This window comes from Diabrotica virgifera, chromosome 4 (genome assembly GCF_917563875.1).
Source record: "Diabrotica virgifera virgifera chromosome 4, PGI_DIABVI_V3a".
Taxonomy (NCBI): domain Eukaryota; kingdom Metazoa; phylum Arthropoda; class Insecta; order Coleoptera; family Chrysomelidae; genus Diabrotica; species Diabrotica virgifera.
Genome location: NC_065446.1, coordinates 155388629 through 155413884, shown reverse-complemented (window position 1 = coordinate 155413884; position 25256 = coordinate 155388629). Strand labels below are relative to the sequence as shown.

The 25256-nt window shown below is 33.4% G+C and overlaps 1 protein-coding gene across 2 annotated transcripts in view; it reads right to left on the bottom strand.

Moving 5' to 3' along the window:
* The window catches only part of LOC126883967 (G-protein coupled receptor Mth-like), a 230582-nt gene that overhangs the window by 25585 nt on the left and 179741 nt on the right, over nucleotides 1-25256 (bottom strand). For both annotated transcript variants that reach the window (XM_050649735.1, XM_050649736.1), the window contains exon 5: nucleotides 11951-12029. In XM_050649735.1, coding sequence (XP_050505692.1) covers nucleotides 11951-12029 — 79 coding nt within the window. The remainder of the gene's footprint in view (nucleotides 1-11950; nucleotides 12030-25256) is intronic.

Genomic DNA, 25256 nt, shown 5'->3' with positions numbered 1-25256 from the left:
GAAGAAATCAAGTGTCCAACTGAGGAATAAGTGACAAAAAATACAAAGGACAAATACCGACATAGAGCCAGAAGAAGACAATATTGTAGGTATACGAAATGACAAATCTTGTGGGATAAAAAATATATGAACATATGAAATAATAAATAAATATGAATAAAAAAGAAAATACCTAAAAATGGAACGCATGAATAATTACACTGATCTACAAGAAAGAAGACAAATAATTATACCAATTATTGTAAAAAATACAAAAATAAGATCCAGTAAGTTCTCCCAATGTCAGGTATACCACTGTCAGATAAAAAGAAGAACGACTGGGTAAAAATCCAAAATAAAAGTCGACGATATAACGACAAATTTGCCAAACAATGGAGTTTGCAGGCCACAATGTTAGAAAAAATGACCAACGTTGGAACACAACAATACAACATAGGAGCCCTTACTAAAGTAAATGACCTGAAGGAAGACCATAGATGAGATGGGTTGATGATATTAAAAGAATAGCTGGAACAAATTGGAAATATGTTGCTCAGGGTAGAGACCGATGGAAGGAGTTGGAAGATGCATACGTCCAAACATAGACGATAGAAGGTTAAGAAGAAGAAAAAGAAAAAGTCGTCCCAAAGGACCCTCAGGTAAGTATTCCCTAGCTCCAAAAGGAGTCAAGTGAATACAATCAGAATTTTGAAGACACCCTGAAAGAACTTTTTAATAGACGGACGAAGCAAGTTTTCAATCCTAATAGTAAATTAATAATATTGAAAAATATTAAAAATCACTAAAAGATTTTTAAATTGAAAACTTATTGGTACATTTTCATGGTAACACCTCCAAGACTTCTATAATTTGCAAGTCATATGGATGCTGCAGTGAAGACGAGAGGGAAGGAATTCTACACTTTGCAATTCACATCCCCCGTCTCCAGCCGGCAAAGTTCCAACTGAAAGATGCACCTGGTTACTCTACGGAGTAATACGAAAATAAAATAAAAATGTGTACCATTTTTATTCGGTTGCGATGCGAAGGCAAACCAACCTTACTTTTTAATTAGAATACGGAGTGCAGTCCAGTTCCTTTAACCGCGATTTTCTGCTCTTATTGGAGCTTCATCAGAAGAAACGTAGGCACTGTTCTCCATACTCCAACTAAATTGCATCGAGAGGCTTTCCCACACATCGCAACCAAATGGATGATAATAGGTGGCTAGCGATATCTGGCAATTGAAAGACGAAGCAAGTTTTCAATCCTAATAGTAAATTAATAATATTGAAAAATATTAAAAATCACTAAAAGATTTTTAAATTGAAAACTTATTGGTACATTTTCATGGTAACACCTCCAAGACTTCTATAATTTGCAAGTCATATGGATGCTGCAGTGAAGACTTTTTAATATTTAGAACAATTAGCCATGTTCTTTTTCAGTACAGGGTGTTTCTAAACAAGTGCGACAAACTTTAAGTGGTAATAATTCTGCATTAAACAATAATAACAGTTTGCTTTATAATCGTATGTCCGCAAATGCTTCGTTTGCGAGATACGGGATGTTGAAATTTTTCTTACAAACTGACGATTTATTTATTGCTTTAAAACCGGTTGAGATATGCAAATCAAATTTGGTGGGTTTTAAGACGTAGTTATTGCACATTTTTTGACATACAATTAAGAATTTTATATTCACCATTGGCATGCATACGGGTAATATGATCGGTCATATTACCCGTATGCACGCCAATAGTGAATATAAAATTCTTGATTGCAAGTCAAAAAATTCGCAATAACTATCTCTTAGAACCTACCAAATTTCCTTTGCATGTCTCAACCGGTTTTAGGGCAATAAAATAAATCGTCAGTTTGTAAAAAAAATTCAACATCCCGTATCCCGTAATCGAAGCATTTGCGGACATAAGTTTATAAAGCAAACGGTCATTATTTTTTCATGCAGAATTGCCCCTTAAAGTTTGTCGCACTTATTTACCAACAACCTATACTGATGAAGAACATGACTAGTTGTTAAAGTACATAACTTTTGCACTATCCAACATAAGAGAATGAATCAAAAAACAGAATGTTCAGAAAACCTGAGGCTATAGTCGGGATTTAATTTCAGTATTTTATAAGGGCTAGAATTAGGTATATATTCCAGAGGATGTTGCGAACTTTGAGAGCAAAACACAGTTTGATTCGTACACCCTGTATACAATGGAAATTCACCTGTTTAGCAAAAATATTGTTACAGGGATATTAACAAGGAATAAGGCTATAACATATTCAAAAAATCACTTAAATCGGACAACAGGTTAAGGAGACACGCGACATCAAAAATGACCCATTTTTTAGGGTGCCAGTTTTCTATGACTCGCTGTGTATATTATAAGCAAAGTGAAAATTTTACAAGTATAATATATAATCATGACGGGTCATGTACAAAACTGCTAAAGTAAATCTTTTATAAATTATAAACAATTAAATATATTTGTTCCGTAAAATATACAATAATAAAAAACCGCTAAACGCCGTAAAAATGAGTGGCGCATACAATGTTCCAGCTACAAAAGATCTGATATGAATATTACGTGGCGCGAAAATGTATTTTCATTTTAATGCAAAACAAAATGGGTCTGGATCCTTTTATGAAAAAAAAAGTTGATTTAGCAAACTGAAAATTTGTTAATAGCTTAAGGGTGTCTAGTCGGATAAACTTTGATATATGGGAATACTGAAACAGGGGCAGTTTTAATTGTGGAACAGATTAAAAATTTGGAACGGTCACACCACGAAAACGGCACATTTATTTTGTCCGACAGAACAGACTTAAACTCTCCTAACAGAGATTAAACCCTCATGCAAAAATCAGGCTGCTATTTATCACCGGTCATAATTCCTGTCATTTGACATATTCTACATGTTCCACTCATTAAAACGCCCATTTGGTGATAAATAGCAGTCTGATTTTTGCATGAGAGTTTAATCTCTGTTCGGAGAGTTTAAGTCTGTTCTGTCGGACAAAATAAATGTGCCGTTTTCGTGGTCTGACCGCTCCAAATTTTTAACCTGTTCCACAATTAAAACTGCCCCTGTTCCAGTGTTCCCATACATCAAAGTTTGTCCGACTAGACACCGATAAGCTATTAACAAATTTTCAGCTTGCTATTAATTAACTTTTTTTTCATACGCGGGATCCAGACCTAAAATTCTAGTTTTATTTTAAAAGATTTTTTCATAATATTTGCCCAATTTGAAGTAAAACGCGCCACAAAAGAGTAACTTTGATACAGTTTGAATTTTGAAACTCTTTTGTGGCGCGTTTACTTCAAATTTAGCAAATATTATGAAAAAATCCTTTAAAATAAAACTATAAATTTGTCTTGCATCAAAATGAAAATACATTTTCGCGCCACGTAATATTCATATCAGATCTTTTGTAGCTGGAATATTGTCTTCGCCACTCATTTTTACGGCGTTTAGCGGTTTTTTATTCTTGTATCAGGAGTTTTTCAAAGATATTTATAAATTAAATGTATAAAGTTGAATGCAATGTTTCTCAATTACACGTTAAGCTTTATAAATTGTCGCCTTTGTCGCATTATCTCCCAAATGATCTAGTGTCCATCGAATGTACACTAGATTTTTTTTCTATTCGAAATAGATTGTTTGATCATATTTATGAAGCCTATAACTTAAAAACTAGAATTTTCCTGGATATAAGGTATACACTATTAGATTCGTCTAGAGTCCTTCTACAAACGCTCAGTTATTGGCGTAATTCTTAGGTTGAAATTTTGAGTAATTGTCGAAAAACCAAAATTTTCAAAGTTTAGTTTTTCGGTTATACTGAGCCGTGTGTATGTCTGATCCTGACAACTTAGACACCATTTGAAAGCTTAACTCAACGCTATTGATTTGGTGTATTTACTGTTCTCCTGTCTCTTCTTGAACCGAAGATATATATCGAGAAAAAATATGGCGTTTTGTACCTACCAAGTTCTATAGCTGGCTTATGGGTAGTCAAAACTCACAAACTACACCGGTTCTGAATCGGCCCTCACCCCCACTTCAAACACAGAAAAAAAATTCAGATCGGTTTAACTTTTCCACACACATACATACATACATATCCACAAACATTTTCCCTTTTTTAAATAAAAATTGACTCATATTTCTCAGCTCGGTAACTTTTGAACGGTATAACCGATTTTCGTGCGTGGGAAAGGTAATGATCGCTTCTATTGGAAGCCGCAAAGGTCATAGTTAAATTTTCGAAGTTTTTGGGAGTTTTGGGGACGAGAACGAAAAACAGACCCTAAATAGGAAGGGCCGTAAAATCCACCTTGGACCAAAATGGATGGTTGACATATGAATGGGTGAGTCTTTTCCTGAATTTTAAGATGGGAGTTGGCCCAATTTTCAATTCAGTCAGATTTAGAAAATCGAAAATTTCGTGTATACAGGGTGAGTCATGAGGAACTGTACATACTCCTACCTCGTATAGAGGCTCCTATGGGGAATAACAAATTACCATTAAAAAGTGTCTGCTCCCATTGTTTAATAATATACAGGGCGAGTTTCGCATTTTGACAGAAATTTGTATTCGTCATAATTTTTGAACGGTCAGATCGATGTGTCTCTTATTTTGGTCAATCGTGATATAGCCAGGGAGGTAGTGTCAAATTTGACCGGAGCATTTTAGCATGGCTGGTTTCTTATTATTTAGGTAGGTGCTCCAAAGCTTATTAACAAATGATGTGTCAGCTGGCCCAAAACCGGGGATTTTAGTCAAGAGAAGGTAAACATATTAAAGTTGATGGACCAATGCTACAGCTTAAATGTCAAATATTTATATACGTTACTCAGAACATTTAATGGACTTGCTTACTAGTGTAGGAAACAGAGGTTGAACCTTGCAAAATGGACACAAGTCCGGTTTTATTTTTTTTCTGGCATATCAAGGGGTGCTCATTATAAGACTAACTTTTTCTGAAAAAATTTCGCCCCGGAACCCCCCTTTTCACCCCTTTAAAGGGGGTAATTTATGGTTTTTGCAGAACGTAGCCCTTCCTGTACCTTTTACAAAAAATTTCTTGTATAGAAATATGAAGAGGACTATATTTTCTACGATTTATTTCCAACAGCATCTCTCTATCATCCACCGTTTAGCAAGGGTGGCGTCCCAAAGTTGACAAGTTTTTAAAAAAGGTGTTTTTAAAAAAAATATATTTTTCCCTAACTGTAACGGAAATTAAAAAGAAATGCTGCGGAGATTATTCACAAATAGATTATTGATGTTTTGGTATAGGTTTCACTTAAGGGTAATTGCCCTTTTTTTAATTACAGGGTGTTACATTTTAAAAAACCCCTTTTTATACCATCTGAACCGTTTATGCTAAAGTAAAAAGACTTTCAGCGATTACCCATGTACTGGTGTTATTTACAAATTTGTATAATGCACCCCCATTTTTTCCCCGGAACCACCCAAAAAAAAGAAGAATTAATAAATAAAGTGATTTTCTTGGAATCGTTCACACACAATGCCCTTCATTAATATGCTTCATATATCATTTTGTGCAAGTTATTATTACCCATGCATGGACACTAAAAGCGATTTCCTAGTGCAACCCCTGTAGCCAAAAACAATAAATAAAATGGGGGGTTGAAAATTTTTTTTTGTTTTTTGCTTTTTGATCCATATGGGCATATGCTTCATCAATATTGCTTTTCAAAAATATATATGGTTATTGCAACATCCCTGCGCAAACTACCCCTATCCTTGAAAATATACTGCAGAAACTACCCCTATACCTTATCCAGCATGTTTTTACGATTTTCTCATTACCTATTCATTTTTTTAAACAAAACTTATACAAGGTTAAAGACCACTATTTACTCTAAAAATTAGGTCCTATTAATTTTTTTCGTTTAAGCAACCGTTACGGCACAGTGGCGCCGTAAACCTCATATATGCTTTGACGGGCTCCAGTTTTTGTTTATTTTTTCGTCATCTGTTTGTTTTATTGATAAAGTACTTATGTAAAATAAAACAACACAGTGTAACCTACAAATCATGACCTATGCACATTTTACATTCTTTGCTCCCCAAAGCTACAGTGGTGGCCCAAAATAAATTTTTTCATATTTTCGCCACCTACACGCATTTTATTGCGTTAATGCTACCTTAATAGCACAATATTCACCCCTAAGTGGTCGCTAAGCAGTGGCGGATCCAGGGAGGGGTGATGGTGGCGATCACCCCCACCCCTCTCAAACCAAGTGATATTATATTTGAAGATTATAAAAATATTCATTTATTTTTATAGAAATACTTATATTATATTAATATTATTTTTATAAGAATGACTTTTTATGCTTTAGCGACAGTGGCGGATCCAGCATCGTTAAGAGGGGGGTGCCAATTGGTTAAATTTCTATAAAAATAAATGAATATTTTTATAATCTTTGAATATAATATCACTTGGTTTGAGAGGGGGGGAGGTGATCACCCCATCACCCCTCCCTGGATCCGCCACTGCGTAGCGACCACCTAAGGGTAAATATTGTGCTGTTAAGGTAGCATTAATGCAATAAAATGCATGTAGGTGGCGAAAATATGCAAAAATTTATTTTGGGCCACCACTGTGGCTTTGGGGAGCAAAGAATGTAAAATGTGCATAAGTCATAATTTGTAGGTTACACTGTGTTGTTTTATTTTGCATAAGTACTTTATCAATAAAACGAACAGATGACGAAAAAAAAAACAAAAACTGGAGCCCGCCAAAGCATATATGAGGTTTACGGCGCTACTGTGCCGTAACGGTTGCTTATACGAAAAAATGAATAGGACATAATTTTTAGAGTAAATAGTGGTCTTTAACCTTGTATAAGTTTTGTTTAAAAATAATACATAGGTAATGAGAAAATCGTAAAAACATGCTCGCCAAGGAATAGGGGTAGTTTCTGCAGTATATTTTCAAGGATAGGGGTGGTTTTCGCAGAGATGTTGCAATAACCATATATATTTTTGAAAAGCACTATTGATGAAGCATATGCCCATATGGATCAAAAAGCAAAAAACAAAAAAAAAATTTCAACCCCCCATTTTATTTATTTTTTTTTTGCACTAGGTTGCACTAGGAAATTGATTTTGGTGTCCATGCATGGGTAATAATAACGTCCACAAAATGATGTATGAAGCATATTAATAAAGGGCATTGTGTGTGAAAGATTCCAAGAAAATCAATTTATTTATTAATTCTTCTTTTTTTTGGGGTGATTCCGGGGAAAAAATGGGGGTGAATTATACAAATTTGTAAATAGCACCAGTACATGGGTAATCGCTGAAAGTCTTTTTACTCTAGCATAAACGGTTCGGATGGTATAAAAAGAGGTTTTTTAAAATGTAACACCCTGTAATTAAAAAAAGGACAATTACCCTTAAGTAAAACCTATACCAAAAAATCAGTCAATTATTTGTTAATAATCGCCGCCAGATTTCTTCTTAATTTCCGTTACAGTTAGGGAAAAATATATTTTTTTTAAAAACATCTTTTTTAAAAACTTGTCAAATTTAGGGCGCCACCCCCGCTAAACGGTGGATGATAGAGAGATGGTGTTGGAAATAAATCGTAGAAAATATAGTCCTCTTCATATTTCTATAAAGGAAATTTTTTGTAAAAGTTGCAGGAAGGGCTACGTTCCGCAAAAACCACAAATTACCCCCTTTAAAGGGGTGAAAAGGGAGGTTCCGGGGCGAAATTTTTTCAGAAAAAGTTAGTCTTCTAATAAGCACCCCTTGATATACCAGAAAAAAAATAAAACCGGACTTATGTCCATTTTGCAAGGTTCAACCTTTGTTTCCTACACTATACTTGACGCCTACCTTTCACTCAGGAGATCGGGGTTCAAATCCTGGCGCGGAAAATTCTTTTTGTTTTTTAAATTGACATTTTATTTTGAAAAATATTTATTTTTATAATACCACGTTTTTATTATTTATACGAGACAATATAAAAAAATCTGTATGTCTTTTATATAATTATGCATAGAACTTATGAAATAGCATAATATATACATTTGATCATAAATATTATGATTCACCTTAATAAGCAAAATTACTGTACATGAACCCCTGAAGCTTCCTGAGTTAGTACGAGTACGACCAATCTAAGTGAAAAGGGGGGTGGGCCTCCCCACCCCACCCCCCTACTGACATTTTTTATCTTTTTAGACAAACTGTTTTTTGTATATTATATTTTATATATATTATAGAGAATGGGGAAATATTTAGATTTCTATTAAAACATGGGGGTTGGTGATAGAAAAGTGAAAATTTAGGGTTGTATCTTTCGGTTCTACAACATATTATAAAATTAAGAAAAAACAGTTTGTACAAAAAAATAACAAATAATATCTCCCTATTCACTTAGATTGTTGGTCTTACCAACTCAGGAACCTTCAGGGGTTCATGTACAACACATTTGCTTATTAAGATCAATCATAATATGACCAAAAATGCATAGTTTGCGATTCTATAAAAGACATACAGATTTTTTTATATTGTCTCGTATAAATAATAAAAACGTGGTATTAGAAAAATAAATATTTTTCAAAATAAAATGTCATTTTAAAAAACAAAAAGAATTTTCCGCGCCAGGATTTGAACCCCGATCTCCTGAGTGAAAGGTAGGCGCCAAGTAAGCAAGTCCATGAAATGTTCTGAGTAACGTATATAATTATTTGACATTTAAGCTGTAGCGTTGGTCCATCAACTTTCATGTTTTACCTTTTCTTGACTAAAATCCCCGGTTTTGGGCCAGCTGACACATCATTTGTTAATAAGCTTTCGAGCACCTACCTAAATAATAAGAAACCAGCCATGCTAAAATGCTCCGGTCAAATTTGACACTACCTCCCTGGCTAATACTATTGCCACCTAATCAACTGATTTATTCAAACTAGAAAAAAATCAGGTCCGGCTTTAAAAAAATTAGTTCGTTTGGGTCTTAGAAAAAATTTCACCCTGTATAAGCTTTTTGAAAACTCTAATATGAATTTTACAAATTAGACAAATAGACAATTAAAATAACCTTGAATGGGTTGCATGTGAGAGTTCATTTTAAATGAAGTAAAAGTCAGACTTACTCTCAATCTTTATTATAACTTCCGACGACCGGTTTCGCTCTTTAAAATTTGTAGAGCAAATATAAATAAAATAAAATAAAAACAAAATCTTTAAAATCAACACACATTAAAATTGTAAATAAGTCTTTCACTAATTTGATTTACACAAACATAATAACAGACATATATTTGCTGGTTAACTTACACCAACTACCTCATCACCCTCAAGAACTCCTAAGTCCCATAGATTTGTTTACCTTTGCTGCATCGTCCGTCTATTCCACCATATCCCGTTAACATAACTTTAAGAGAAACATCATGATAATGAAAACTGAGTTGATAGCACCTTGTATCCGAATGTAAGTACGACACGTTATGATTGCATGATTATATATAGCATACTTCTGCGCATGTTGTTGCGTTTGAGGGAAGTTTTGTACCACCACCCCCATGAATGCTTGCATGTGCATTGGTATGCTATTTCGCTACTTTTATGTATGTTATTCAACATTGGCTTGATCATATGGATCTTTAGCATCTTTTACAACCAGACAATGTCCTAATTCTGGTTTTTATTTGTAGCATTTTGTAACTTGTTACCTTTGACCTGAAGATGCTCTACAAATTTTAAAGAGCGAAACCGGTCGTCGGAAGTTATAATAAAGATTGAGAGTAAGTCTGACTTTTACTTCAATTAAAATAACATATTTATTTTTTTCCGCACACGATTGCTTAATTTTTTATAAATAAATCAAATTTGATTATGAATTAAAAGTTTGGTAAAGTGAACCATAGATTTAACAAAATTAACTTTTATTACCAAAATTAATTTTTTTTGAACAAATATTTAATTTATGTTACCACCAATCAACTGATTTATTCAAACAAGAAAAAAATCAGGCCCGGATTTAAAAAATAAGTTCGTTTTGGTCTTAGAAAAAACTTCACCCTGTATACGCTTTTTGAAAACTCTAATATAATTTTTACAAATTAGACAAATAGGCAATTACAATGGAATATTTATTTTTTCCCCACACGATTACTTAATTTTTTATAAAAAAAAATCAAATTTGACTATGAATAATTAAAAGTTTGGTAAAGAGTACCATAGATTAAAAAAAAACTTTTATTACAAAAATGAATTTTTTTTGAACAAATATATAATTTATGTTATCACCCAATCAACTGATTTATTCAAACTAGAAAAAAATCAGGCCCGGATTTAAATAATTAGTTTGTTTGAGTCTTAGAAAAAATTTCACATTGTATACGTTTTTTGAAAACTCTAATATGAATTTTACAAATAAGACAAATAGGCAATTAAAATGGCATATTTATTGTTTCCCCACACGATTACTTATTTTTTTATTAAAAAATCAAATTTGACTACCTATACATAAAAAGTTTGGCAAAGTTTTTGCATAGATTTAAAAAAATTAACTTTTTTTACAAAAATTAATTTACAAAAACAACGTTTTTCTTAAAATTAAAAGTTTTACCATTTTTTTTTTATAAAACGTCTAGATCTAAAACTTCCCATAACACTTCTTTTGGACTCTATAGTTTAACATAGACGTGATCAAATTGATAAATTTTAAATTTTTCCACCTAATTTTTGCGATTTACAAGTTTGCAACTTTTACAAGAAGAAGACTGAAAGTCTACAACAATTTTCATAGTCTTTACAATGGTAAGAGGTATGTGCTGTAAAAATTTCAGAAAAAAAATATTAAAATGGAACAGAGTTGTAGCGAGTTAAACCGTGAGTTCATTTTTTTTTCATTTTTAGGTTAAAATTCCGATTTTGACAAATTTGATTTTTTAATAAAAAATTAACTAATCGTGCGGGGAAAAAAATAAATATGCCATTTTAATTGCCTATTTGTCTTATTTGTAAAATTCATATTAGAGTTTTCAAAAAGCTAATACAGGGTGAAATTTTTTCTAAGACCCAAACGAACTAATTTTTTAAATCCGCACCTGATTTTTCTCTAGTTTGAATAAATCAGTTGATTGAATGGCAACATAAATTACTTATTTGTGCAAAAAAAATTAATTTTTGTAATAAAAGTTATTTTTTTTAAATCTATGGTTCACTTTACCAAACTTTTAATTCATAGTGAAATTTGATTTTTTTATAAAAAATTAAGTAAGCGTGTGCGGAAAAAAATAAATATGCCATTTTAATTGCCTATTTGTCTAATTTGTAAAAATCATATTAGAGTTTTCAAAAAGCTTATACAGGGTGAAATTTTTTCTAAGACCCAAACGAACTAATTTTTTTAAAGCCGGACCTGATTTTTTTCTAGTTTGAATAAATTAGTTGATTAGGTGATAATAGTGTAACGATTGGCCAAAATTAGAGACATATCGATCTAACCGTTAAAAAATTTTGACGAATACAAATTTCTGTCAAAATGCGAAACTCGCCCTGTATATTATTAAACAATGGGAGCAGACACTTTTTAATGGTCATTTGTTATTCCCCATAGGAGCCTCTATACAAGGTATGAGTATGTACAGTTCCTCATGACTCACCCTGTATATAGTGTCGCGTGTAGGGGGTGTAGGTGTGCGCCACTGGCGAGAACTGCTGTTCTCTGGTAATTAAAATATCATTAAACCTTTAAGAATTAAAACATATACAGAATTTTCTAAAAAATCAATATTTAGTTATAAAAAAAATTCCTTTTAATATGTTGCGTTTTCGCATCAGTGGCGCTTAATGGGTTAATTACAATAATTGAAACCTATGAGCGTTATTACCTAATACATACCTAATATTCTAACTTAAATATTTTTGGAAATTAGTTAAAAATTCTTATTCTGCTTACCTCACTACATGAACTATATCCAAACAGAGACAGCACAACCATACAAATGAGGCTAAAATGAACACGTAAAATATGGAACCTGGAAATACAATTAAATAATAAGAGACAATATTAAACTAAAATAATTATAAAGTAAAATAATTATATTTTTAATTCTTAACATCGAAATAAAAACTCCTTTTACTAGGTATTATAGTTCCAATCAAAATTTAAAATCTTAAAAAATCGAAATGGATTACATAAAGTTGCAATGTTCAAAATGTTTTCGGCCCTATCAGTTCATTCTCAGTGAACCAAAATAATATATGTAGCATTTTAATAAAGGGCATGGGCTTTATAAATTCTCCTTTTTTTTGAAGTGGTTCCGGGAAAAAATGGGGGTGCATTATACAAATTTGTAAATAACACTAGTACATGGATTATCGCTGAAAGTTTTTTTACGCTAGCACAAGCGGTTCAGATGGTATGAAAAGAGGTCTTTTAAAATTTAACACCTTGTAATTACAAAATGGGCCATTACCCTTAAATGAATCATATACCAAAAAATCAGCCACTTATTTGTCATTAATTGCCGCAGGGTTTCTTCTTGCTTCCCATTACAGTTAGGCAACCTTACTTGGATGTAGATATAGAACATGGAACCAAGCATCATCAAGTAACAACTGAGAAAATCAACAAAATTGATTGTCATCAGTTAGAATCGATTATTTTGAACAACGGTTATTTTAAGATATTGTAGGTTACGTCTAATATTTGTATAGGTAATTTATACTCTTGTTGTCTGAGAGTAGTTTAAAAAATATCATTAATAAAATAAATATGCCACTTGGTTCCTTTTTAGAAAATTAAATTTCAATATTTTTTATACAATTTTAAAAAGAACCAGTCACTTGGTTCCATGTATAAATAGGAATATGTTTTTTATAATAAAACAAAATATTTCTATTGATAAATTAGCAACGAGTAGGTTTCAGGGAACACAAGAAATTGTCAAGTCACCAAATAAAACAGGTTTATTTTCCAACAAAGTAATGTGGTTCCTTGTACAAAAACGTAAAAACAATATTTAATGCTACAAACAGGTATCAATAAAGGTAAAAGAAAATAAAAAAAATGGTAATTATTATGTTTGATAGAACTTTTTAACAAAATCTGCCTCATTATTCAGTTTCAGTTTCAAACTCAAAATCAATGTCACCATCATAACCATCTACCTACATCACCTATAATAGCATCATTAGCAAGCAATGATATTAAAAAGTTTTGCTCGTTTTTAGGAATCAAATGTATAATAGATTTAATATCATTTAACTTGGGCGCAGAAATAGGTTTTCCAGTCATCCATAAAAGCTCCAATTCAGTTGATAATGACAGCTGTGGTTTACCTTTAACTTTTGGTTTTAAATCAACTTAAATAAACTGTTCATCATCATGATGTGATAATTTAAAAAGTAAACTAAATGGACCTTCTCGATTTTAATTTTTCGAACCAACAACCAGTTTACTTTTTGTCCTATAATATCGGTTTTTCTGTTGACAATCATTTTTTCTCGAGTACTTGAACTTAGAAGTCACTAGTAGTCATGGTGTTCACTGTTATTGCATTTTTTTTCCTGCAGCTTCTCATAACATTTGCATAATCTTCTGGCCCATACAATCTTTGCTGAAATTTTATGGCTTTTATGACCAAGCCGATAATAAATGATGTTTGAAGATCATAACTACCAACGTATTTCTCAAAATTTTCTCTGCGGATGTCACTATTAATTTTTGTATAACATTTTTCTTTACAGTTACGTTGATAGTCAATAAATTGTTTAGATACGTGTAACCCTCTTTTAGAAATATATGGTTTATTGGTGTTTTTTAAATTGCTCCGAATTGCTTTTGTTTGTCCAATGTACTTCCGTTTTCTTCCTTTTCTTGGTCTTCCTTTCCAATGCTCTTCTTAATTTACTTGTTGAGTATAATTTTCGTTGTTAGAATCGTGTCCCGTATTTGCACTGCTGTCTGATGAATCATCGGTACTTTCTGGATATGAGGCTTCATCATTTTGAAAATCAGGATCTGCAATTTTGTCGTCAAAGTCACTCTCTTTAGATAAATCGGTGTTCCGGCCTTCCATAGTTGTATTATGAGCCTCAGCTGTACTATTTTCCTTACTTGCACCATTTTGCTTACCATTTGGATAACTATCTTTGTTGTTACCTAAGCTACGATTATCCTGAAACAAAGCTATAATAGGTAGTGGCGTATTTATAAACCAGTATTTTTTTCAAACTGACTATAAAAAAACGGTATCTAAATATATTTTGATTTATTACACAACACCAAAGTAATGTCTGACTACCTAATTTGTGTTCATCGAATAAGATGATTAGGAATATTGATAAGAACCAATAAGAAGAGAATCCATATTATTCCTACTAGACATTTTAGAACATGGAACCAAACAACAATAAAAAGTACCAAACCCCCACATTTCACTTAACTTCATTATTGAAAAAGGAACCACGTAACATACTTGAGGTTATAAAATCCGTATAAAAATGTAATAATTTGTAAACTTACCTGCTGTTTATTATGTGCATTGGTCCTGGCAATACTTCAGAGCCTTTTAAAAGATTTAATATTTGTTTTACACCCGACATTCTTATAAACTTTCAGATTATTGTGGATATTTGTTCTAAAATTACTATTTCGCGAAACTGTATAAGAACATAAACCTTTCGTCAATAGATGGCGCTAGGAGTATTATTTAAGGTTTATATTCTGGAGCTGGGTGCAGGGGTATTGTAAAAATCTATTTAACAACAGAAACTAATATTTCACAATTTGGCGGTTGGTTCCCTGTTCTATATCTACATCCACTTTATCTGCTGTCTACTGTCCTCCTGGCCAATCCATCAACGAAAATAACTTTAATACCTATTTTAGTTCACTTGGACACAAATTCATAGCAGGAGGAGACTTTAACTGTAAACATCATCACTGGGGCTCTAGAATAATCACAACAAGGGGTAGACAACTGCTGAAGTCGATAATAGGGAACAATCTACAACACATATCTACAGGAGAACCAACTTATTGGCCTACAGATCCAAATAAAACACCAGATCTCTTAGACTTCTGTGTGATTAAAGGTATCTCTCTTAACTACTTAGCAATACAATCATGCTGGGACCTCTCGTCAGATCATTCTCCCATTCTAATTGACCTAGACTCCAAAGTCATACTCAGAAATAAGCCTCCAGTCCTAACCAATAACCAAACAAATTGGAACATATTCCGAAGACAAATATCAACGAATTTGCCACTTAAAACAGAAATACAAATTGAAAATGCAGTACAACAACTTACTACCTCCATACAAAAGGCGGGATGGAGTGCTACACCTGAACAAACATTATGGAAGGAAACCATAAATTGTTCTCTGAGTGCAAAAAACATGATTGAAGAAAAAAGAAAACTTAGGAGAAAATGGCAAAACACACATGCACCTATTGACAAAGAAAATCTAAACAGAATTACCAGAAGACTTAAAAATCTATTAAAAGAAGAAAAAAACAGGGGGATTCAAACTTACTTAGAAAATCTGACTCAATTCAAAGACACTAACTATTCGCTATGGAAGGCGACGAGAAAAGTAAAAGGACCAAAAGACGCCATACCTCCTTAAAAAAATGCCAAAGGTAAATGGGCAAGAAGAGACACAGAGAAATCCGAGACATTCGCAGAACATCTTTCGACAGTATTTAGTCCCTTTACTAGAGTAGTACCATTAGAACAAGAAGAACCATTTCATTCTTTTCTTGAGGCTCCATATCAAATGGAACTGCCAATCTCCAAGTTTAATATTAAAGAAGTAAAACAGATAATAAATAATGAGATACCACCTAATAAGGCACCAGGATTCGACCTCATAACGGGTAAGGTCCTTCAGGAACTAACCGATGATTGTTACAGAATAATCACTATGATCTTTAATGCTATGTTAAGTCTGCACTACTTCCCGTTGCAATGGAAAGTGGCACAGATTATACTAATTCAAAAACCTGGAAAAGATCCAAAAGATGTCAACTCATACCGACCGATAAGTCTGCTCCCAGTCATCTCTAAGGTGTTTGAAAAACTTCTGTTAAGAAAAATAAAACCAATATTAGAAGAGAAGAGTCTCATACCTGACCATCAATTCGGATTTCGTAATCAACATAGTACAATAGAACAAGTTCACAGACTGTACACAACAATAAGAACTAGTCTCGAAAACAAGCAATACTGCACTGCAGCCTTTTTAGACGCCTCTCAAGCTTTTGACAAGGTGTGGCATACAGGACTTTTGCACAAATTAAAGAAAAACCTACCTTACACTTACTTCAAACTGCTTCAATCATACCTTACAGAAAGGAGATATCTGGTAAAATATAGTGAAGCCTATACAAAACTCTACCCCATCCTATCTGGTGTACCTCAGGGTAGTGTGCTCGGACCGATCCTATACCTAATATATACGGCTGACTTGCCAACAAGCAACGACCTAACACTTCCAACATTCGCAGATGATACTGCTTTCCTGGCCTCTCATGGTAATCCAAAAATAGCATCAGAGAGACTGCAACTACATCTGAACAAAACAAATGAATGGCTTAAACTCTGGAGAATTAGAGTAAACCCCTCAAAATCCACACACATTACATTCACTCTAAGAAGAGGTACATGTCCAGAACTTAATCTCGATGGACATCCTTTACCTCAAAAGGATGACGTAAAATATCTAGGTATTCACCTTGACAAACGACTAACTTGGACCAAACATATATGGACGAAAAGACTTCAACTGGGAATTGTATACAAAAAACTTTACTGGATGTTGGGAAAAAACTCTCACCTATCGATCGATAACAAGCTGCTTATATACAAAACAATAATAAAACCCATTTGGACATATGGTTCGCAGCTCTGGGGATCAGCTAGCAAATCTAATATTCGTATATATTCTATAGCATTCGTATTTGAATCGTCGGTGTGTTAACCCGTTTTGTTTTTGTTCTGTTCAGCGGTCGACATACTCGAGTGTGTTATTGTTATTTTGTTATTGTTATTGGAGTGAACGAAACTGTAAGTTTTGCACCAGCTTTGTTTAATTATTTTTTATGTTTTGTTTATCAACGACCCAGTTAAATATTGCAAATTGACCTTGACCATAACCATGGCATACTACAATTGTGAGAATTGTTTACATGAATTCCCCGAAAATGACAAATATAATAAGCTTCGTTGTTTTGGGGAATGTCAGCGAAATTTCTGTTTAAAATGTTCTGGATTCAACAAGACCATTACCAAAACTCTCTTGGACCCAAAAAATTCAAATTTAAGATTTTTCTGTACACTATGTGATTCGCCTAGCCTCAGATATTTAAATGAAAAAATAACAAATCTATCAACAAATCAGATACCACAAGAGAACTTTAATGCCTTAATTCAACTAACTAAAAAACTGACTGATAATTTGCCCGTTTTCACGGAGACATACGATCTATTAACAAAAAATGATGGTAAATTGGATTACCTTACAAAAAAAATTGACGAGATCGATAAATTAAATAGCCTGCTGAATCCTGAATATCTTTTAAAATCGGTACGGCAAATGCAACAAGATATATTCAATATATCGTCAGTTTTTTTCGGCTGTTCCAATGAGACTATTAAGGTTCAAGTTGAAGACTCAAATTCATCCGAGATAAAATTGGGATTACAAAGGCTATCTGCAAACATCAGCGAAATATCTAATCAGATGAGTAATCTTTCCAACAAACTACCCGCTACACAAACTGAAAAAGAGGTATCAAAAAAAAAGATAGTGTATGTCACTTCAAGCACCCAAACTGATGACCCTCAACAGTTCCAAACCTGCCCAGAAAGAAAGTCAAAAATTTCAGAAGATAAGTGCCACTTTGTTGTTGTTAGTAACTTAACCCCAGTATACACTCCTATACAAATAGTTCACTACATTAAAGAGAGGCTAGGTATTAAGGATTATATTAGATGTTACGCCCTCCTTAAAGACGCCAACACAGCAACTGGTTCCTCATTTAAAATAGGCATAAAATCAAAACCATCCATCGACTTATTATTTAATAAGGAAATTTGGCCACCTGGTGTCAACATTAAATGGTTCAAAATATGAATCCGAAGTACATCAGAAGCCCGGTTAGCTTGGAAAATCCAATTACCATTCCAAGCAACAACAAAAATAAAGTTGAAGACACCAATATATTTACAGACAAGCAGGCCATCACAATTTGCAAATCTCAAGAGCCTTTCCGTTCCCATATCAATTTTGTTAAGAAAGATACTTTGGAACCATCCATAAATTTGGATCCTTTAACACCACCAAGAGTTAGACTAACTAATAACTCGAACAGTCGATATCTTCTTGCAAGATTAAGGGAACCGGATATCTTAAAGGCAATTAAACTACATCTTGCTTTTCTACACGATCAGCCTGCTTCTGTATTTTATGACGGATACACCAACACCAGCGTGAAACTCTTTTTGGCTTCCGAAGGACTACCTACTAAGACTGAAGAACTACGAAAAGTTCTTTTAGAATTTGTTATGTTCGTGTAAAACTCCCTTAACCATGAATGTAGGTTGGTACTACTGTCATCTGAACGACAGCTGTCACATACTTAATACTGCGATAGAAAATGGAAACCATGTGCATAATTCTTTAAAATAAAGTATTTTACATCGAGTATTATTTCATTACAAATACTTACGTCCTTTAAGTACAAAGGACTTGACATTTGGCGACGAGGATAATGGATACAAATATTACAGACACTACATCAACTACAACGTTCCAACTACAGCCGGTACAAACACGAGTTCCTCGACTACAAATGCGATAGTTGCACCTGCTACAGCTCCAGTAATGTCTACACAAGTTTCTACATTCCAGTTTTCCGTTGAACCTTTTAACCAGACAGCTACAAAATGGTCCAGGTGGGTAAAACGGCTGGAAGGAGCATACAAAGTTTTTAAAATTCCAGAGGAAATGAAATTGCCCTATTTACTACATTACATGGGGTCGGAAGCATACGATACACTGTGCGATAAACTAGCTCCAGAGGTCCCTGAAGACAAGTCATATGAGGATACAGTTAAGTTAATGGATAATTTTTACAACCCTGCACCACTTGAAATTGCTGAAATATTTAGGTTTCAATCAAAAAGACAAGCAGAAGGCGAAAGTATACAAGAATACCTACATTCTCTACAGAAACTTGCCATAAACTGCAACTTTTCCACATATTTAAAAAGTGCTATACGAAATCAGTTTGTTTTTGGTTTACAGTCAAAGAGGATTCAAGCCAGACTATTAGAAACAAAGGGATTGGACTTGGACCGAGCCGTAGAAATTGCAGCAAGCATGGAAACTTCAGAAAAGGATAGTAATCAATTTTCTCACAACAATAATTACAATCAGGCTAGTATAAATGTTTTAAATGCGAAAGCAAAAAGTTTTCATAAAAATACAAACACTAGTAAATTTAATGATAATAATACAGTAAATAATCATAGTAGCTCTCCTAATAATACTTTTACAATGTCAAATAACCGTAATAGGGCTTGTTATAGATGCGGAGACACCTCGCATTTAGCCGATAAATGTAATAAAAAGCATTTAATCTGTAACTTTTGTAAAAACGTCGGACACATTCAAAAAGTTTGTTTAAAGGCACAACAAAATTCACACAGGCAAGTAAATTCAGTAAACTCTGCTCAAGAGGTCTTAAAAGTAAATGCTGGAAATTGCAAAGATAAATTTTTTATAAATTTAAAAGTGAATGGTAATATTTTAAATTTTGAAATTGATTCTGGCGCTGCTGTTACAATCATAAATAAAAATATATTTGAAAAATATTTTCCTGCATTACAATTACAAAAATCGGATGTTAAATTAACTACATACTGCAAAAATAATTTGAATGTTTTAGGTTTAGTTTCAGTGGAGGTTGAGCACCAGGAATTAAAGCACACTCTAAAGTTGTATGTGGTGGATGGTGATGGCTACTCACTGGTTGGTCGAGAGTGGATACATGCTCTGGAAATCAATTTACATCAGGTAAATACAATTCTACATGAAAATTTTGAAATTGCAACTTTGTTAGATAAATATAAACATTTATTTGAAAAGTCAGTTGGTGAAATAAAAGGGTTAGAGGCTGAAATTTATCTAAAACCTGGTACTAAAGCAAAATTTTGTAAGGCCCGTCCTGTAGCTTTTGCATTACGCCCTAAAGTTGAGGCAGAATTAGAGTCCTTAGTAAATCAGGGAGTCTTAAAGAAAGTAGCATTTTCGGACTGGGCAACTCCTATTGTTCCTGTAGTTAAACAAAATGGGGACATACGCATTTGTGGTGATTTTAAAATCACATTAAACCCTTGCATTGAAGTGGATGAATACCCTTTACCTACACCAGATGACCTACTTTCCCAATTAGCAGGTGGGGACAAATATACAAAAATAGATATTACGAAAGCTTACTTACACTTGCCAATAAAAGATGAAATGAAACATTTACTTACATTAAACACCCATAAAGGTTTATTTCAACCAAATCGATTAATGTTTGGAATTGCTAGTGCTCCTGCCAAATGGCAACGTTTAATGGAGCAAATGCTACAAGGAATAGATGGTATTTCAATATTTCAGGATGATATAAGAATTACAGCTCCAAATAATACCTTACATTTACAAAGACTTGAACAAGTTTTAAAGAAATTATCTGAACATAATTTACATATAAATTTGGATAAAAGCGAATTTTTCAAAGACGAGATTGACTACTGTGGATATAAGATGAGTAAAACGGGTGTGTCTACTAGTGCAGATAAGGTAACTGCAATTGCAAATGCTCCAATACCTACAAACAGAACTCAAGTTCGGAGTTTCTGTGGCCTAATTAATTATTACAGACGTTTTTTAAAAGATACTTCTACAATTTTACAACCATTAAATAATTTACTTAAAAAGAATGTCAATTTTAAATGGTCGAATACTTGTCAAACTGCGTTTGACAAAGCAAAAAAACTCATTTGTTCTAGAAATGTTTTATGTCACTATGACCCAAATTTACCATTAGTCCTAGCAACTGATGCATCACCCTATGGGGTAGGTGCAGTACTTTCACATATCTTTTCAGATGGTACAGAGAGACCCTTACAGTTTGCTTCTCAAACTCTTACTACTACACAGCAAAGGTACTCACAAATAGACAAAGAAGCTTACAGCATAATTTTTGGAGTAAAAAAATTTTACAATTATTTATGTGCTAGGAAATTTACTTTGCTCACTGATCATAAACCGTTAGTTCAAATTTTTGCACCTGATAAAAGCCTACCAGTTTTAAGTGCAACAAGAATGCAACATTATGCAATTTTCTTACAAGGTTTGAATTATGACATTCGTTACAAAAATACAGATTCTCATCTCAATGCTGACGCACTTTCACGTCTACCTATAAAATCAGAACAAAATTTCACACATGATGAGCCAGATATTTTTGAAATAAATCAAATTGAAACTTTGCCTACAAATATTAGAGATCTAGCTTTTCATACAAAAAATGATCATACCTTAAAAAAATTACTTGTTGGGTTAAAAACAGGAAAACCTGTTGATAAACGATTTAGCTTCAATATAAATCAAGCTGAATTTTCATTACAATCTGATGTTATTATGAGAGGACAAAGAGTAGTTATACCTACTAAATTGAGAAATAAAATTTTGACAGAATTACATACTGCACATTTTGGAATAGTTAGAATGAAATCTTTAGCTCGTAGTTATTGCTGGTGGCCTCACATAGACCAGGATATTGAGTCACTTTGTAAAAATTGTTTAGAGTGCAATAAGCACAAGAACAACCCAATTAAAGATAATTCTCATATATGGGAGCCACCAAAATTTTGTTTTGAACGAGTGCATGCTGATTACGCTGGACCTTTCAATGGAGGTTATTATTTTATATTGGTAGATTCCTTCAGTAAATGGCCTGAAATTCATTTTACAAAAAATACTACTACAAAAACTACTATTGAAATTTGCCGAAAAATTTTTACAACTTTTGGTATTCCTAAAGTTTTTGTTACAGACAATGGTAGACAATTTGACTCTCATGAGTTTAGAACTTTTATGAAAGATAATGGAATTACACAAAAATTTACTGCACCCTACCATCCTGCAACTAATGGACAGGGAGAGAGATATGTCCAAATACTAAAAAAATGTTTAAGGGCTATGCGAAGTGAGGGAAATGACAGGGAGTTTGAATTATGTAAGCTACTTATGCAATACCGCAGAAGCCCACATACAGTTACAGGTAAAAGTCCCTCAGAACTTATGTTAGGAAGACAAATAAGGAATAGATTAGATTTACTTAAACCTTCATGTAGTGATAGAGTTACCTATACTGATATGAGTCTAAGAAACTTTGATATAGGAACTAGGGTTTCCGTGAGGGATTATTTTCATTCTAAATGGCAATTTGGCATTATTGTACTCAGATTAGGGTTATTGCATTATTTAATTCAGTTAGATGATGGTAGAACATGGAAACGTCATGTAGACCAAATACGGCAAATTGGGGAATATACTCCATCTCAAAATAATCCAACATGTTACATTCCGGATACCATTACTCACAATTTGATTCCGAGGGAGGCATCAATTCCAGAGCACAGTGTCTCACCACCACCTACCGAAGTGATTACTGATGAATCCGAAATTTCAAACAATATGGAAAGTTCGAATAGTGTACCTGGGGCTCAAACTGAAACTGAGGAACCCATTTTAAGGCGTTCCACTAGAGTAAGGAAACCTGTTACCAGACTGAATTTGTAAGTACTTTTACTTCTAGTTAACTTTTGTAATTCATGGTCAAGGGAGGAGGTGTTATGTTCGTGTAAAACTCCCTTAACCATGAATGTAGGTTGGTACTACTGTCATCTGAACGACAGCTGTCACATACTTAATACTGCGATAGAAAATGGAAACCATGTGCATAATTCTTTAAAATAAAGTATTTTACATCGAGTATTATTTCATTACAAATACTTACGTCCTTTAAGTACAAAGGACTTGACAGAATTTAACCATGCCTATGGAGTTGGTCCAGCTGAAGTGGAAGCTGATCTTGCCGCGTATAGGTCCTATCTCACTTCGGATAGAATTATACACCTACAAAAGTCGAGGGAATGTCACCGAAGTTATTATTCCACTGGCTCTCCAAAGCGAAATTTTTAAACATCACGACGTGTTCTGAGGGACTAGAAACCTCAAATTATTTTAGTGATGACAACTTTGGCATGGTTCTGATTAATATTCGTTCTATAAGAAATAAAACTGATGAATTATTTTTGTTTCTGGAGGAATTAGGATTTCCCCCGATAGTTGCGGTTACAGAGCACTGGCTTGAAGTCAACGAGCCTTTTTTTGTAGAAAAATATATCACAATTGCCAGGTATGATCGTCCAAGTTCGGCTCATGGAGGCACCCTAATTCTCTCTAGAAATAATGATTTTTCTGTGATAACAAAATATGACTTTTTGTTAAGTGAATCCTTCTTTGAATTTTCCTTAGTTTATAATAAAAATCTTAATCTTTACATTATTTGCATTTATAGATCACCTGACTCTACGGTGGAACTATTTTTTCAGAACCTGCTAAATTTGTTAGATGACCTGCCTCATAAAAGCAGAAAAATTCTATGCGGTGATTTTAACATTAATTATGCTGCTGCTTGTGCTACCCAAGTGTCCCTGGCCAACATATTTGAATCGTATGGTCTCTCAATGCACGTTAATTCTCCTACAAGGATTACAAAAACTACATCTACCATAATCGATTATATTGTCTCCGATTTCTCACCCCTTGATGTCTGCTCTACAGTTATTAATGCGGGACTATCTGATCATGAAGCAGTGTATACGAAGTTTAACATCTTCAGCAAACCCTCCTCAAAAACCCGACGTTTAGGTAGGATTTTTTCCACCGGGAATTTTCGTAAATTCCAAAATTTATGCTTAACTTCTGAGTGGCACTTTCCTTCTATAGACGTGGACTATAATTTCAGTGTTTTTCTAGATAAGCTTCTCCGCATCTTCAATAAGGCATTTCCTTTAATCCCTATTAAGCCAAAACATCGGAAACCTTGGGTTACGAAAGGTATTCGCATATCAGCCAAGAATATGCGTTCACTACTATACATCAAGAAATTTACTACCAATGTTTCTGTCACTGAATATATCACGAAGTACAGGACAACATATCTAAAACTTGTCAGATCAGCTAAAAAAGCCTATTATCAAAATCGTCTGGGAAGCTCTAAAAGTGTTGCAAAAGAAACTTGGTCTATAATAAACGATCTTCGAAATAAAACTCACACAGCTCAATCATTTTTCCTTCCAGATCCTGAAATTCTAAACGACTACTTCGTTAATGTGAGTAAAAATATAACATCAACTATTTTGCCGCAACAAGATCCCATTTCCTATCTCCCTAACTCAAGAAAGGTCTCGAATTCATTCTTTTTAAGACCAGTCGATAACCAGTCGAAAAGCAAATCATCTTGTAGTACTGATGGACTATCTATAAAAATTTTCTCTAATCTCACAGAAAATGTGTTGGAAATCCTAGTCTCTCTAATTCATGATTCCTTCGAAAAAGGTAAATTTCCAGAGTGCCTAAAGACAGCCATTATTATTCCTCTTCATAAGGGTGGTGAAAAATCTGATGCCTGCAACTATAGACCTATTGCCTTACTACCGGTACTCTCCAAAATTATCGAGAGACTCATTAAAACTCGACTTATGTCCTTTATCGTTGATAACAACATTTTATCAAAAAATCAGTTCGGCTTTTTAACAAATAATTGTACCACTGATGCCATGTTTTCTGTACTACATGAGGTTTACCAAGCATTAAACAATAATCTTTATACTGCCACTGTCTTCTGCGACTATGCCAAAGCTTTTGATTGCGTAAATCACGACATCTTGATTACAAAACTAAATTTCTATGGAATTCGAGGTATTTCTTTAAATTGGTTCCAATCCTACTTGAATAATAGGAAACAACTAGTTAGAGCAAATGATACTGACTCTAGTCTCAAAAACATTGTATGTGGAGTACCACAAGGTTCAGTATTGGGTCCTCTTCTGTTCCTTATCTTTATAAATGACATCACTAATTTAAAAATCGATGGGAAAATTTTTCTTTTTGCTGATGATACCAGTA